General features: G+C 46.6%; 1 protein-coding gene and 1 non-coding gene across 6 annotated transcripts in view; one reads left to right on the top strand and one right to left on the bottom strand.

The window, feature by feature from the left end:
* The window catches only part of LOC102212741 (LIM domain-binding protein 3), a 34,603-nt gene that overhangs the window by 16,382 nt on the left and 2,452 nt on the right, over nt 1-15,769 (bottom strand). For 2 of the 5 annotated variants that reach the window (XM_005743554.1, XM_005743553.1), the window contains exons 1-4: nt 13,410-13,832; nt 13,136-13,323; nt 2,654-2,805; nt 273-342 (exon numbers count right to left, since the gene is read on the bottom strand). In XM_005743554.1, coding sequence (XP_005743611.1) covers nt 273-342; nt 2,654-2,805; nt 13,136-13,231 — 318 coding nt within the window. In that variant the 5' untranslated portion in view covers nt 13,232-13,323; nt 13,410-13,832. Of the gene's footprint in view, nt 1-272; nt 343-2,653; nt 2,806-13,135; nt 13,324-13,409; nt 13,833-15,769 lie in introns of those variants that run through there. The other 3 variants (XM_013913476.1, XM_005743555.1, XM_013913475.1) reach the window with 3 other exon arrangements.
* On the top strand, nt 3,595-3,668 carry trnat-cgu (transfer RNA threonine (anticodon CGU)). Its single transcript has one exon. It is a non-coding gene; the product is annotated as a tRNA-Thr (tRNA).

Genomic DNA, 15,769 nt, shown 5'->3' with positions numbered 1-15,769 from the left:
GGGGGGGGGTTGTTTCAATGTAGACAAAAATAACCAGTGCTGCACAAATACATATATAAATATATAAATGTGACTACAGAATAAAATGATCCAATGCATAAATTAATGACTAAGTTACTTCACTATGAGGAAACATCTATGCGTGCATTACAGTGTTGTTACTTCTCTGTAATCATTGTACGCTGCCAGATATGCCGACAAAACAAAGGTGAAGTAAATTCATCCTGTTGAAGAATAAAATAATGATTTTGATGCATTATGGGTTCATTTACCTGCTGGTGAGGGACGACGGGAATCGTGGCGTCCATTCTCGGTGCCGCCATCGGAATCGGACGCTTCGACCTGCACGGAGAAAAGAAAGAGAGGCATTGATGCTCGCATCGTGAAATGAAAGGAGGGCAGCTTATCTAAGAGAGAGAAGATGAAAATGAAACGTGAAGGTTTTAATTCTCGTGCGCTCCTCTGAATATTTGTGCCTCGTAGAAACGACCATAAAGTCTGGTTTTCATCAATCATCTGCATTCTGACAGATTAACAGTGTAGTCTGTCAGAGCGGCAGCGTGACAGCGTCCATCCAGCAGGTTTAATAATCAAAAACAAACTGAAACCACCGTGTGATGAAACGTCTGAGCAGGACTTTTACAAATCACTTTACTTGTGGCTATTATAGAAAAAACATCAGCAGCAGGAAAAGCTTCAATTTCTCCAGAGAAAATAATAAAAGCAGGTCAGATGTTAAAGCAGACTGACGACAGAAAACAGCAAAATTTAAGTCGGATAAAATTGCAGCAAATGGAAGAAAAGGTGAAAGTAAGGGCACAAAACCAAAAAAAGTCGGCTCCAAATGCTCGCCTCAAGAAATGAAAGACAAGGTCTGAGAGCTGCGATGAGAATGAACACAAAGAGAACGTCTGCTCTGAAGAGTAATGAAGCTTCCTGCTGCAGGCCACAGGGCCAACCACAGCCTCACTGTTTCCAGCCTGACCCGCCGTCAGGGGAAATTTCTTTTACTCCACTCAGCACTGTCGCCTGTTCAGCAGCTCTCAGTTCATATTCAAGATTCAGAGACTTCACCTGACAGTGGATCACTATAGGAACACCTGGAGGTGAAAAAAAGTCATCAGGGGTGGGGAACTCCAGGCCTCGAAGACTGGTGTGAGACCCCCTCAACCTGCCTTGAAGTTCTCCAGAGGCCTGGTAATGAACTAGTCATGTGATTCAGGTGTGCTGACCCAGGGTGAGATCTAAAACCTGCAGGACACCGGCCCTCGAGGCCTGGAGTTGCCCACCCCTGTCCTACATGTTGGCAGCTTTAGCTGCTAGCTGCCTGCTAGGCTTTGCCTTAGCTAACAGGAGTCCTTGAACTGGACCTCTGCACCATGTCTGTGCTGTTGGAGTGGGGCGTAGCTGGGTAACGCATCTGTCTTCTAAACAGAAGATACCATAACCAGGCTCAGGGAGGGGCGGGGCCATCTGAAAGCAGCAGGGGGCGACTCCTGTGGTCGAGAAAAGAAGCAAAATGATGTTTTCGGTCCCATTAGAATAAAAGAGAATCAAACAGGATGTTATGATGACGATAAGGTTGTGGTTATCTTCAGTGCATGGTCTTCTGAGGTTTTTATCTCACCCTCTGTCTCTTCACAGGTTCGTTACGGTCGTTTTGTTCTGGTGGGAAAAGGAAAATGACCCCGATATGAAAACTTGAGTGAAGTCAGTTTATTGTGAGCGGTCCTCCTCATCGGTCGATACAGCTCGAGGGTGAGCGGGGGTTAACAATGATTTCCTGGCCTGTTTCCACCGCTTCATCACAAGCTTGACTTCACACCAGCAAAACATTTAAAACAACAATAGGAAAGAAAAACGGCGTCTCTTCATCCTGAGCTGAGCGTCTTATCTTCATCACCCCGAGGCTTCGTGGTTATGAGAGACCGCAGGGAGCGCTTTGTGGACCAACATTCATTTCCCCTCTCAGCTGTCAGACGTCTTCATGGCACAAAGAGACGTAAACGTAATGGCTGAAAGGAGGAAATGATCCGAGCGCAAAGGATGCAGCAGACTGAGGGAAATCCCAAAATCCACAACCTTCATTCCAGGCAGTGGCCGTGCGCTTCAATCCAACATCACACACAGGACAACAGGATCAAAACATCTAACCCGGAAAACCTGAAGAACTAAAAGAACGAAAAGAACGAAAAGAAACTTCACAAACTACATTTCAGACAGAGGATGAGCTGAGGCGGTGCACGGAGGCTTAATATCACACAAAGAAGGATTATTTTGAACTGTGAATCATGCAAAGCTGTCGCAGGAGATTGTGAGGATAAAATATGGAGGTGCAGATGAGCAGAACCTGTCCACTTTAAACCCAACAGGACTTTTTGTTTATGATATCTGACCAGTTTTTCTGCAGAGTGAATAACGAATGCAAAAAACACAGAATCATAAAAACCGTCAGACACCTTCAGATCTTCTGACGCCCCAGACGAGTTATTACCAATCAATGAGACCTCAGAGACTGGCAGGTGTAACTGTCACCTGTGTGGGGCCTAAAAGGTTTACGTTTTCACATCAACATCTGAGCTCCAGACAGCAGGAGGACAAACAGGAAGCTGTTACAGACAGGAAGTGTGAGCAGGGAGGAGTCGGTTCTTACTTGGACATGGTGAGTGCCAGGTTGTAGTTTGCCATCTTGATTTTGTTCTGGGCCTCCAGGTGAGTCATCCCCTCGGTGCTGACGCCATCGATGGCGACGATGACATCACCCTGCATCAGGTTGCCCTGCGCCGCCTTGCTGCCTGGAGAGATCTGTCCAAACACAGAGACGACCACGTGTGAGTCACCTTTCACAGGTCAGCGCGCACTCGTTCATCCTGAAATGGTTTTCCACGAAACAATCCATGAAATGGGAAAAGATTTAATCAGCTTTAAAACGTCTGCACAACCTAATCTGGACACGTTACAGAAACAGCGCGTCAGCAGGGTGAGGCCTCAACTTTCACGCTTCAGTTTCTCAGAGGAAAACACGAGAGGAGCTTTTCACAGAGCTGGAAGACGTTTCGATGTTAGACAGAAAAACAGACGTTCCTGCTCTCATGAGTTAGCTGTGAGGTTTTAAAGACAGAAGCAAATCACTCCTCATCACCAGGATTTGGCATTTTGAACCATCCACATGAAGCCCCACAGTGACGTCATCAGTTCTTTATGTAAGAGCACTTTGGCATCTGCTTGGAACCACACTGTGGGACAGCCACCATTGAGGACACCAAGTCGCATTTTTGTATTTTTGTGTTGAAATTTCATCCCAGAGAAGTTTCAGGTTGCTCTACACACCAACAGAAAGTGCCCTCCTGTTGTTAACACTGCATCAGCATGGCTTTATTTGGTGGGGGCGGTTTAGGCTTGACTTTAAATTCAGTCTGGGAACAGAAGAAGACGCTAACAGTGACACTGTTCCTGGACACTTTGGGGTTCTGGATCTTTAATACATTTCAATTCAATTTTATTTTTATCTCCAAATCACAGCAGCAGTTACCTCGAGGTGCTTTAGATTGTAAGTTAGCAATAATACAGAGAAACCCCAAACCTCAGTCCCAAGGCGCTGTGGCTTAGCTGGTCAAAGCGCCTGTTTCGTAAACAGGAGATCCTGGGTTCAAATCCCAGCAGTGCCTTTTAGTACACCTTTATTACTTCCCCCTTTAATCAGGCCTAAGATCCATTGGACTTCATGTGACCCTAACAATTGACATCATGCGGGAGGCTGTATGTGGTCCTCCTGGTGACTGCAGGGATGCACGCATTCAGAGGAAGGTTGCTACAAAACAACAGCCTTTTACCATTTTTTGATAGATGTGTACGATAAGCTAGCATTCTGAGCGTGTTTATAAAATGCTGACTGCAAGTCGAGACCAAGTGTAAAATCATAATTTATTAGAAAGTGAGACTTTGGATTCCTGCTGAAAGGAAACGCTACAAAAACACAGCTGCTGTGTGAGACGCCAAACAGGCACTGCAGGTATTAGAACCCAGGATCTCCTGCTTACTAAACAGGTGCTTTAACCAGCTGAGCCACAGCGCCTCATGTATGTGATCCTTTCCTGTATCTCACACTGTGATATGTGGAAGCTGTCCAATCGGGCCTCTTGTCTGTGCTCCATGCCTGGTTGAAGAGGAGCTCACGATGGTGCCCTGATCATGTGATGTCTCACATCATCAACAGTGGCTCAACGATTTTTAGGAGCGCCTCCAAGGGGGACTGCCCCCTCTGGGGACGGCCCCCTCTGGGGGGTTTTCACCTGTTTTAGAAGTGAAGAGTTTCTAAATGTGAACATCTCACGGACAGAAGAAGTCCAGCTGCCGTCGGTTCAGGCTCTCCAGACCAGCATGGATGACCTCTGGCTGCTGTTGCTGTCCATGGTGCTGAAATGATGCTACTGATATTATTAATTATTTCTATATGATATTATTTGAGTAAGAGAGAGAATATGAGATGGTCCCAAAACGGTCCGTCACCCAGGGCGTCTCACCGAGACGCTACGCCTGTTTGTCAAACATCAGGGTGGAGCGGATCAGGGGCATTTTGCAACCTTGCAGCTATACCCACATGGCAGGATTTATGTTCCAGCTCCCCTTTAAACCTCTTACTGGTGATGAGGTGAGAGCCTCCAGTAGTTACTGAGCACAGGGACTGAGCTCGCTGTGGTATCACCGGAGTTTATTAATCAAATACAGAGCAGGAGGATGGAAAAATCAATGGAGGAATATGAAGTGTGAGAGGTGGCTGGGGGATCCTCCATCAGCTTGTTGGATGTGACCCAGCACCCTGCTTCATCCTGCAGCTCTGATCCAATCTTTGTCCAAAAGGATGGCGTGGTTGGTGCACAAATACATGGTTACCATCATTATCTTCTCTCCATGCAGTGTACCATTACTGAGAGCACATCTGCCCTCAGACGAGCTTCGCTGCTTTGTCTCTGAGCAGTGCAGGGCTGGGACGGCAGAGTCCTGGGAAGATGACAAGCTCGACATCGTTACGGCTCGCTCTGCCCTCCCGAACCTCAGAAGCCTGCAGAAGCTCAGACTAGTCTAATCTCAGTGTTTTCACACACACACCATCTTAACTGATTCAAGGGAGGAACCTTGTCTAAAAAGACCAGCGGCCCAATCAGGGGATAATCGGGGGTCTGGCTGAGGTGCTGTAGCTTAGCTGGTCAAAGCATCTGCCTTGTAAATAGGAGATCCTGGGTTCAAATCCCAGCAGTGTTTTCATATAAATGAAATTAAAGTTTAACTTATCTGACTTCACTGAACCTGCTGATTTAATCGGTTCAGACAATCAAGGCGGGACAGAGAAATGGAAGATGGGTCAATAAACACAAGCAGCAGGACGACTGTCAGCTGTTTAGTCCTCGGTGATTCAGGAATACGATGCCAAACTTGGCTGATTTGCTGCTCTGAGTCAAAGGAAAACCACAGATGGAGTTAAATGGCATGAAGCACATGGATGCACGGCTGTGATTTGAATCCAGGCTCTCCTGTTTACAAGGCAAGCACATTAACCTGTTAAGCTACAGCACCTGCTATGAGAAGCTAAAGCTAACATATTTGCTGCTTCTTTAACCAGGTTAAACAATGTTATTATAACTAGGTGATCATATGGTTCAACATCCATCACAGGTCATCAATGGCTGTTCAGTTTTCTCACCAAAGCTGGAATCATTCATTTATACTTAGATGCTCTTCATTATCAGACTTTAATAAAAGAGGCTGATGGAAGGGCTGCTCTCAACATGAGGTGAGATTTAATCTGGGGGAGAGAACCAGTGTTTCTTATATGTGGGGGTGGAAACTTCCACAGCCTGGGAGCAGAGCTTTCGGGTGGTCTGTGCTGGTAGGAGGGGTTCTGGTAATAATGGGGCCAGCAGAGTTTTGAACCAGTTGAAGCTGATGGAGGGATTTTTGGGGGAGACCATGCAAGAGAGAATTACAACAGTCAAGGCGGGAGGTAACGAGACCGTGGACAAGAATGGACGCAGACTGGGTGGAAAGAGAAGGACGTGTTAATGTTGCGTAGATGGAAACAGGCAGAACAGCTGAGATTACTGATGGGAGAGTGAACTGTGATGACATCAAGGCTCTGAGGTGAGGGGAAAACTGTGGAGTTAGTGAGAAATGGTTTGCCTTCACTAGGTTGGATTTAGTGCCAATAAAAAGGATTTCAGTTTGATCCTCATTGAGCTTAAGAAAATTAGAGATGAACATCCATGAACCTGGAGGAGGTTAATGGATGTAGTGATGGAGGAGGATGCTGGGTTAGGAGATGATGTGCTCTACAGAGACTTGAGGGAAGCAGCTGTAAGAAGGAACGGAAGGAAATCTTCAGCAAAAGCAGGAAGGAGGAGGTGCTGTAGGTCAGCAGGTCAGAGCACCTGCATGTAAACAGGTGCTCTGACCTGCTGGGTTCAAGTCCCAGCAGTGCCTGAAGGAGCTTTTTCTACATATTTCACTGCGACATCACCCTGATGATCTGGCTGTAGGAGCTGTCGGCCTCTCTCATCCAAACGTTTGTTTGCTGCTTTCAGCTTTTCTCGTCACGGCCGAGCTGCAACAATGTGAGGCCTGTCCAGGCGGCAGAGTGGCCTAGTTTCACTGGGAGCTGACCTACATACACACACACACACGCACGGACACACACACAGATACACGTTAGGTGTGTCCGAAGTGAGATGACATCAGAGGAGGCGGGTCTCCTTCTCTTTATGGTCGCTCGTCTCCTCTCTGGACAAGAAAGAGTTAGAACTGAGGCTCTGGACTTTCTCTGACAGCAGCGACAGTAACAGTAGATGAGCTGAGAAAGCAGAGATAAGACGTGTGTGTGTGTCGGCGTGTGTGTGTGTCCGTGCGTGGGTGTGTGTCCTTCAGAGGCTAAAAACAGCCCGCTGCCTGTCAGCAGCTGCTCGCCGCCTCGCTGCAGAGATAAACTGCAGCTGATTATTTCTCACATCGATTCATAAAGTTAACTTTTATCTGTTTGCGTCAGATTTTTTTTGCATGCCTGTGTAACATTTTGTCCCACAGCTGTGGGCTGAGTGGATCTGTGACGGCCACTCCTTCCCGTCGTCCTCACAGTGGTTTTGCTTCATCCTTCAGTCTGAATGTTTGTTGCTTCTTTCTGTCTCTTTTTGATCGTCTTCCATCCTCAAATAACCATTTGTGTGTCCTTGCATGTGTGTGTTTGTGTGTAGGGATTCAATTCTATGCCTTCTAGTTTTTAAATTCTTACTGTTTTTTACTTGTATTGCTTTTATTTATTTATCTTTTTAGTTTCAAATAGCTGTACGCTTTATAAATGAAGTTATTATTATTGTTATTTATTATTTGTATCCTTTATTTTGCACTTTCTCTGATTCTTTTGGCCTCCTCACAGTTGATTTCATTTTCTTTGTTTTTCTGTTTTACATCCTCTTTGTGTCTTTTTGTGCGTATGGTTGTTTTCCATTTCTGTGTTGGTGCTTTTTGTTGCTTGCTGCACTCTGTTTGCATCCCTTTTCAGACATTTTGCATCCCCCGGGCTTCAATTTGCACGAGTGATTATTGTACATCTCTTTTAGCATTTCATATTTTGCATCCTTAAATTATCATTTCATCTTTTGAGTTCATTTTGTGTGTCCTCTTCTGTGAGTGCACATCCTTTTGTAGCAGCTTTTCATCTGTATGAAGTTTGTTTTTGGTCCTTTTCCCTCCATTTTTATGCATTTTGCAGGCATATTTTGATCTTTTTCAGCAGTTGTATATCTGGTATGTGCACGTTGTCTCTTTTTGCTAACTCTGCACCTCCTCACAGTTGTTTTGAATCTGTTGTGGGTCCAGCATGACTGAAGAAGGCCACAGTTGTTTTGACCCTCCTGCTTAGTCTAAAGAAACGCACCTCTGTGCAGTCTGACTAAAGCTGCTTGGTCTATTTGTGTCGATCTCACAGCTGAAACTTGTATTCAACTCCCCGCTGACCTACTAAACCGAGTCCAGTCTTAGTTCACACGTCTTATTTGGGGTTTCCTGAAGCCATTTGGGATCCCCTGACCATCAGCAGCATGTGCAGCTGTGGCAGGAAGCAGCGGGGTCAGCGGGGAGCTCGCCGAGTGCTGAGTCAGCTCCGTGTGTTTGTTACAGCGGGCATCGAATTACCGCCGGCTCGGCTTTCGCCCCGACTGTAAAACTCGAGCGAGCTTTGAGCTGTGAGAGGAGCAGCAGGAACGCTCAGAGCCCCGTGAAGCTTTGTAAGAAAATCACTAATTAAACACAGACATGAAGTAAAAGCACAGGAATCTCTGCTGCGTGGAACAAAGGTCATTTATGTCTGAAAAAACAGCCACAGAGAAAGACTGATGTGTCCTTCAGCAACTGCAGACTTTCTGGTATTTACTTTTTCATCTTTGATTTCTTTAGCTGAGAACAGAAATGCCTCAAAACAAGAAGAAAGTCTTTGCTTTCACACAAACACACCTCTAGCTGCTCAGAGAGACATTTAAAGATGTGTTTCTAACTCATCTTCCCAACATTTGGGGACAATCCCACAAACGGACTCGGAGTCGATGACGTAAACAGGAGATCTCTAGTTCTGCCTTTCAAACAAACTCACATGTGTGAAAAATATATCACAACAAAAAAGTTTTTTTTAATAGATTTTGTAGCTATAGATGAATAAGACATTCTTTTGTGTTTGTATGAAAGCAAAGAGACAAATGTTCTTGTTTATGAACCTTTCCTCAGTTTGGTCTGAGTAACCAAATCCACAGATCAGACTCTTTAACTTTCTTATTGACGAGTGTGGTTCTGCTACGTATACCAAAACATCATCTGTGTACACTGAGATTTCGTATTCTTCATATTTGATCTGAACTCCTTTGATGTGGTTGTGCTGATGGTTCTGTGCTAATAGTAAACAGTACAAAGAGCTGCTGTGCAAAGGTTTGGACAGAAAGACCCTCGAGGTGGTGACACTGTTTTCAAGTCAAAGAAGCAAAGCAGAAATCTTGACGGCATTTTAAACTCAACTCTAAATCAACCTCACAGCCAAGAGGACTCAGCTGTAAGAAGCTGCAGCGCCCTCAGGAGGCGTGCAGCTTAGCTGGTTGAAGCGTCTGTCTCGTAAACAGGAGAGCCTGTGTTCAAATCCCAGTAGAGCATGCTTTACAACAGACCTGGTAAACAGGCTGAATGAGCTTTTATCTCTGGGCTGCACAAATGAAACCCATCATGTTCTAGATTCTGGATGATGTAGACAGCGTTGGCCTGACACTGAAAAAAGCTCCTGCAGTGTGTCCGTGCATATCCTGCTGTTACTAGACTGTCATCTGGACATGATGACATTAGAAATATTGGCTAAAATCTGCAGAACATTTGGGCTTCTTAAACGCCATCTGTCACCTATTGCATACATAAATCCTTCACTCCAAATAACCTAAATCAGAGATGCGGTTTGTAAAATACTAAAAAACCGTTCAAAGGATAAAAACAGTGGAAATGACCTGGAGATGTTGGCTGTAAAACAAAACTGGAAACTTTTAGAGGGTGTGCAAACTGCGCAGAGACGTTTCCATGGATTAAAGCGGCACGAATCCTGCTCCGTGTGAACACTTCCTCTCTGCTGCTGGTCCTTTAGAGGCCACCAGCTGTCACTTTTTCAGCCTCGAATCGTCCCAAACTCCCAGACACGACTTCAGAACAATCGCCGCTGCCGGCCCGAAGGAAGGACTGAAGTCATTTGGCTCTAAATATATTCAAACAAGGCTCCGACAGAGCGCAGAGGAACTCTGAGATGGAGAAGATTCATTACAAATCCTTTTAACTTAAAGCAGCAAAGCATAAAGTGAAGCTCCTGCAGCTTCTCAACCAATCAGGGATGAAACATGCAGACTGTCCGGCACTGTGCCATCACTCAGTGGTACACACTGTGGTACACACTGTATGGCAGTTATCTGCTACATGAGCTGGTCTGTGATCCAGTTAAAAAGTAAGAAGTCGTTACTATTTAAATAATCCAAGTGAGAGTCACACTGGACCTGTTTGACCCACACTTCACTCATGTTCAGGGGAAAGGGTGCATCTGTTGGGGACTATTTTGAGCAGCAGATTAATCCACATCTGTGCCGGTGCAGCGACATGCATTTCATTCCTTCTGGAGCTCTGCAGCTCAAAACATTGACGGAGAGATGTCGGGCTTTGAAGGAAAGCTTGGATGGGGAGGATCCTGTGACCCTGCTGATATTCTCTTTGAGCGCTGAGCAGCAGATTGGATCTAACTCAGCCTCGTCTGCCTGTAAATCCCACCTCTTCACCGCCGCTCCCTGAACCTCATGCTCTGAACAATGAACCAGCGAGCAGAGAGGGATGATGGGAATATGAACACTGCTGAATTTCCTTCCTCACTGGTATTAGTTTAAGTCTGTTGAGCATTTGACAGGATGCAAGTGTGTCTGGCCTACAGCAGCAGTGAGAAGGGAAAGCAGACATGTCTAAATCATGGCAGCGTGGGCCGACGGAGCTGCTTTACATGATCCGCCAGCAAAAGTAAAGATGCATTTCATTTTAACCTCAGAATCGGTTATCAATTGGCGTCACACGTTCATGTGCAGGAGTCACTGTGAAGGGCTTTTATTGTGAAAGGAAGGAACAGGAAGAAGCTCCATCTGACTACCTGTCCTGATGGAGCAGCAGCAGGCTGCAGCAGGGTCGTTACAAACCGACTCAGGACGGAAAACGTTGACAGGGACGTGAACTTGGATCCGAGCCGACAATCAGGCAGAAACTGGAGGGTTGGATGGAAAAGGAAGGTCCTCGTTCTCAGTTCTTCACGTAGAGCATCATCGGCACTAGAGGTGAAACGAGGTCCATGTAGCAGAAGTCTGTTAATACTCGTGAATCCACAGTTCATTCAGAACTTTTTGTGTGGTTGTATGGTTGGTGTAACATGACTGTCACATCCCAGAGCGAGGAGCAGAGGTCCTGCCAGCCTCTCCGGGGTTAAACCGGTCGCTGACTCTCACACAGACAGAGGTTCTGCTCGAGTCTTATTTTTGGCTCGTCTCCGGCAACGTGGAAACACCTCCCACCAACTCCGTCAGCGAGGTGCAACCTGAGAGGCAAAACCCGGGGCCAAAAACAGCTCCTCGAACCAGGAACACAAGATTTACTGTTCCTGTATGAGTGCTGCCCTGACACAGACATAAGGTCTCACCTCAATCATCAAGTGAAACAATTTAAGAATAAAAAACGAAAAAGGTTCTGAATCGTGAGGCTTTGTTTCAGCCCTGTGACTGTTCTGGACGACTAAACATGGTTTAGTATCTCAAAGAGGACCTCCATCTTTCTCAGCCTGACGGAGGAGCTGCGTAAAGCACGTGGAGCTGTTAACAAACAGCGCGCTCACAGAGGCTGATGAGTGTAACAGCTGAGCAGGGGGAGCACTGAAGGTCGGCCGTCCCCGAATGAATGAGTCCTCACAGCGTGTGTGTGTGTCTGTGTGTGTGCGTTTTTATCACTGCTGCTGTTGTAGGGTCCTAAATCTGTTCACAGTCATGTTGTGGGGACCTGCGTCTGTCTCTCCTGTGGGAGGACTCGGTTTAAGGTGAATGCAATGATGGAAACTGTGGAGCCGCCAGCAGAGACTTGGATTACAGATGCAGTGAATAACAATGGAAGAGCAGCAGCACCCAAACACAACACAAAACATCTGTAGGCTAAATGTGTGGAAAAGAGGCTCACATGAACATCTGGAACATCCTGCCAAGTTAAACAGTTTGAATAAAAGTACAGCAACATATATGAACCCCAGTAAACACAGCTCAGGGTCCAAAACCACCAAAGTCGGCTGGACAATAACTGCAAATCAGAAAGAAACATAAAATGAACCCGAGCCCATCACAAAGAGACGCACAAGAAAACTAACAGAAACACAACAACCCGAAAGGGTCAGAGGCTTGAACTACAAGAAAGACACAAAACTGCCAAACTGAGCTGCAAAAAGACGACTTACAACCTGACAAAAGACACAGAATTACCTGAACGAACCAGGACAGACGCAAAAAACAACTGAACAATTAAAAAAACGTTAAAAAGACCCAAAACACAAACAAACCCCCGAATTTAACAACCACAAAAAGTCTCAAAATCACTAAAAAGAAAAGAAACCCAAAGAATTTAACTACACAACAACTGCACCAAAAGGCAGAAATACCAGAGAGAGAGACATTTAATGACCGTAAAAGGAAAAGAAACTAAAATTAGATGCAAAACTACAGAAATAAGTTGTTCAGTATCTCCAAAACCATGCAGACTAGCTGCACTGCAAACCCAAACAACCCACAGAGACACCAAATAACAGCAAGAGGACAAAAACAATCAGCACTGATGCAACGTGACCTGAAAAATGCAAAACTGCCAAAATTCACTGCCAACAAGAGGCTACACAAAGCTGCAGCCACACCTTTTCCCAACACATCAGGCATCACATCCAAAATCACCAAACAGAACCCGACACAGAGGTCAAAGGTCATCAACATCCCACTAGCAGATTACAGTGGAGCTGCAGGAACTTCGTCTCTCCATCTGTCCAGAGAGGCGAGGCTCCGAAAGCAACACCAGCTCCAGTTTCAGGCCTCCACCTCTGCTTCGGCCTCCCTACCTGACCGGGGGGGTCGACGGGCTTCACTGATTCAAAAAGAAATCAGCCACACATCAGAGATTATGCCCCGAAGCAGCCACGTCTCCTCAGCTGGACTCGAAATGGAATTAGTCTACAGCAGGTTGAGTTTAATGACTCATGAGCACGTCGAACAGACCCGAGGCTCACACCAGCTCGGATTTTAAATATTAATCATTAAAGTTTCAGTAACAATGCTGAGGGGAATTTTGAGCTTTATTTTGAAAGAATACAGATGACAGGAAATAAGGCAGGACATGCAACAATGGTTTGCATCTTAAACCGTCCCAGCTTCGTCTTTCTAGATTCATTCCCTTTTGTAACACCACCAAGGACTCAGACTGGGACACAGATATCAGAGACTCACATCTGTCAGCCAAACACAGAAATTGGGCGAAGCTGCAGGTGAAAAAGTGCGTTTCCTGTCCGATTTCCTACCCTGGAGATGGTCAGCGGCATGTTGAAGTCCTTGCCCCCCTGCAGCCTGAAGCCCCAGGGCCCGGGGCCTGGCAGCGACACGGTGTAGGTGCTCATTCTTCTTCCACACAACTACAAAGATCCTTCAAAGTCAGAGCAGAGTTTCTGGAACAAAACCCACCGGCAGCTGCAGGAGACACGGGACGGCTCTGAAAGCAGAGAGGCGATAGAGAGAGAGGGCGTGAAGCAGGTGAAGCAATCACGGAGGAAAGAAAAATGAGTGAAATGCACCAACCGGAGAGGAAGAGAACGAGTCGCAGCAGCTGAGAGGAGAAAGAGGAGGACCTGCCTGCTCGGACGGGCTGAAGTGACAGCCTAAGAATAGCCTCAGACAGTGGTGTGGCATTGTGGGGGGGCGGTGGGGTGAGGCGGGGTGAGGCAGGGCAGGGGGGTCTGCAGGGAAAGGAGGGGGGGTGGACTTATATGGCGTGAAAGGGGACACCCGGTATGCCAGGCTCGCCGTGATTCACAGCGGCTAATATAGACCAGCAGATTCTTCTAGACCCTCCTCACTGCCCCCCTCAATCATGCAGCGCCCAGGGTCTCCCACGCATCCAATCAGGGGCAGCGTCAGGAAACGTCTCATTATCTCGGTGGCGATAAAGCCCAAACAGAAAGGCCACGAGTGGAGTGGCACTGATAGCTTAAAGGTCAGCAGGTTCAAATCCCTCCACGGGTCGCTGCCGAAGGCGTCAGCGAGGCCCGAGCCCAACTTCACCCGTCAGGGGAACGCTCTGAGCCTCGTGGACCCAGAAGAAAAGTGTCCACCTGTCAGGACTGTCCTCAGGTTTACCCCAGCCTAAAGGACTCCAACACCTACAGAAAACTACAAACATGACCGCCACAGAGAGTCAGTGGAGCCAAAAACAGAGCCGATAACCTCAAAGAACGGCAAAGTAATCACACAGAGATTAAACCTCTCAACATCAGATGAAATTTATCTTTACAAAGATTCAAAAGTAAACAATTAATGTCCGACAAAGAGAAGCACGATGACCACAACAGGACTCAGCTGCCACAAATAGACCTCGAGAGGACGACAGCTTAGAGAGACGCAAGACACAAAATGATAACGAAGAGACAAAAAAGCCTCAAATTAGGTGGAAAATGACAAAACGGGACAAAAACCGCTTCAAAGACACACAAACAGACCCTCAAAAGACAACAATCCACAAATATTAGCACAAAAACTAGAGAGAGGCAAGAAAGAGCCAAAAACTGCAGAAACAATCACAGAGACGAGCAAACACACACAAGGGAACCTGACAGGACAAAATGAGAAGCCCAACAAAGTGAGTCTGAATCAGCACATTCAGTGTTTTTAAAGGCGACACACGAAGCCCACGAGAGCATACGGGTCAGATGTTATCGGGGTAACACCACCTTCTGCCTGATGGTGGGCAGGGTGGTGTCAGTGCGCACACTGGGAACCAGAAATGCTGTTTGTAGGTGTAATTTGGGGGGCAGAGTCACACCTATAAATCTCACGTTTTTAATTCAGGTGGTGCTCCATGTGTTGTATGTGGTCTTCATTAAATATGATAAAGTCTGTGAACTTTCCAAACACCTGAGGAGGCTGCAGGACTTTAAACAGCCCAGGTACCCCGAGCACACCTGTGGACGCCCCAAGCACACCTGTGGACGCCCCGAGCACACCTGTGGACGCCCCGAGCACACCTGTGGACGCCCCTCTAACAGGTGCGTGTCAGATGGAGTGAGGCACTGTGGTTAAAGCGCTAGCCAGCTAAACAGGAGATCGTGGGTTTGAATCCCAGCACCGCCTGCTTATTAACAGGAAGATGAAAAAGCAGCTCTTCTCTCCAAGCAACAGTGAGTCAAAAACCACCAGAGGTGCAGAGCCCTCACTGCTCACACAGGCTGGGGGCGATCGGCCCTCTGCACCGACTGACAGGCTGATCCCAGAGCAGCGCTAAGCCTGTTATATCACCGGCTAAGTTTAGACTCTGAGAGGCAGAGTGGACTGGGACGGAGCTGTTTAAGGTTTTAGAAACTTTTATTTAAACCATCCATCTATAACAGTCCTTACCAATGTTCCCTCTAAGCTGCGCACGTGCAGCTAATCCACGTGGTTGACAGGCTATGACAGCGTCCTTATGTGCCGGTGACACCGGTGTTTTAGCAAAGCGGCTGATGTGGAGTGAAGCCACGTTAATGACAACGTGTACAACCATTGGAGATGTGAGCAGGACAGAAGGAACAACTGACGGAAACAGTGTGGACTTTATACCAGTTTTTAAACTGTGTTGATCGGCCACGTAAAACCAGAGTTATGATAAAATATCTGCAGTGTTTGGTTTTCTTCCTGAATACTGTCGTTGTTTATATTTACTGCGGGAAGAAACGGTAAAAACGGCGTTTTATAAGGAAAACGCTCGAAATTCTGTGAGCAAAGACAGCCCCCCTCCAGCCTTTCCTATTGGTGGAAAAATGTACCATGTGGACCAATCAAAACATGATATGGCAACATGGCATTTAGATGTTTAGGGAGGGGGAAGTTTTAGGAGTGACGGCGTGTTTGTTAGTGTGTAGTTAGTGTGTAGTTAGTGTGTAGTTAGTGTGTAGTCAGTGTGTAGT

The sequence above is a fragment of the Pundamilia nyererei genome, unplaced genomic scaffold, assembly GCF_000239375.1.
Source record: "Pundamilia nyererei isolate P.nyererei 1_Seehausen unplaced genomic scaffold, PunNye1.0 scaffold00133, whole genome shotgun sequence".
Classification (NCBI taxonomy): Eukaryota; Metazoa; Chordata; class Actinopteri; order Cichliformes; family Cichlidae; genus Pundamilia; species Pundamilia nyererei.
The sequence above is the reverse complement of the archived record's forward strand: the minus strand, read 5'-3'. Positions and strand labels throughout refer to the sequence as shown.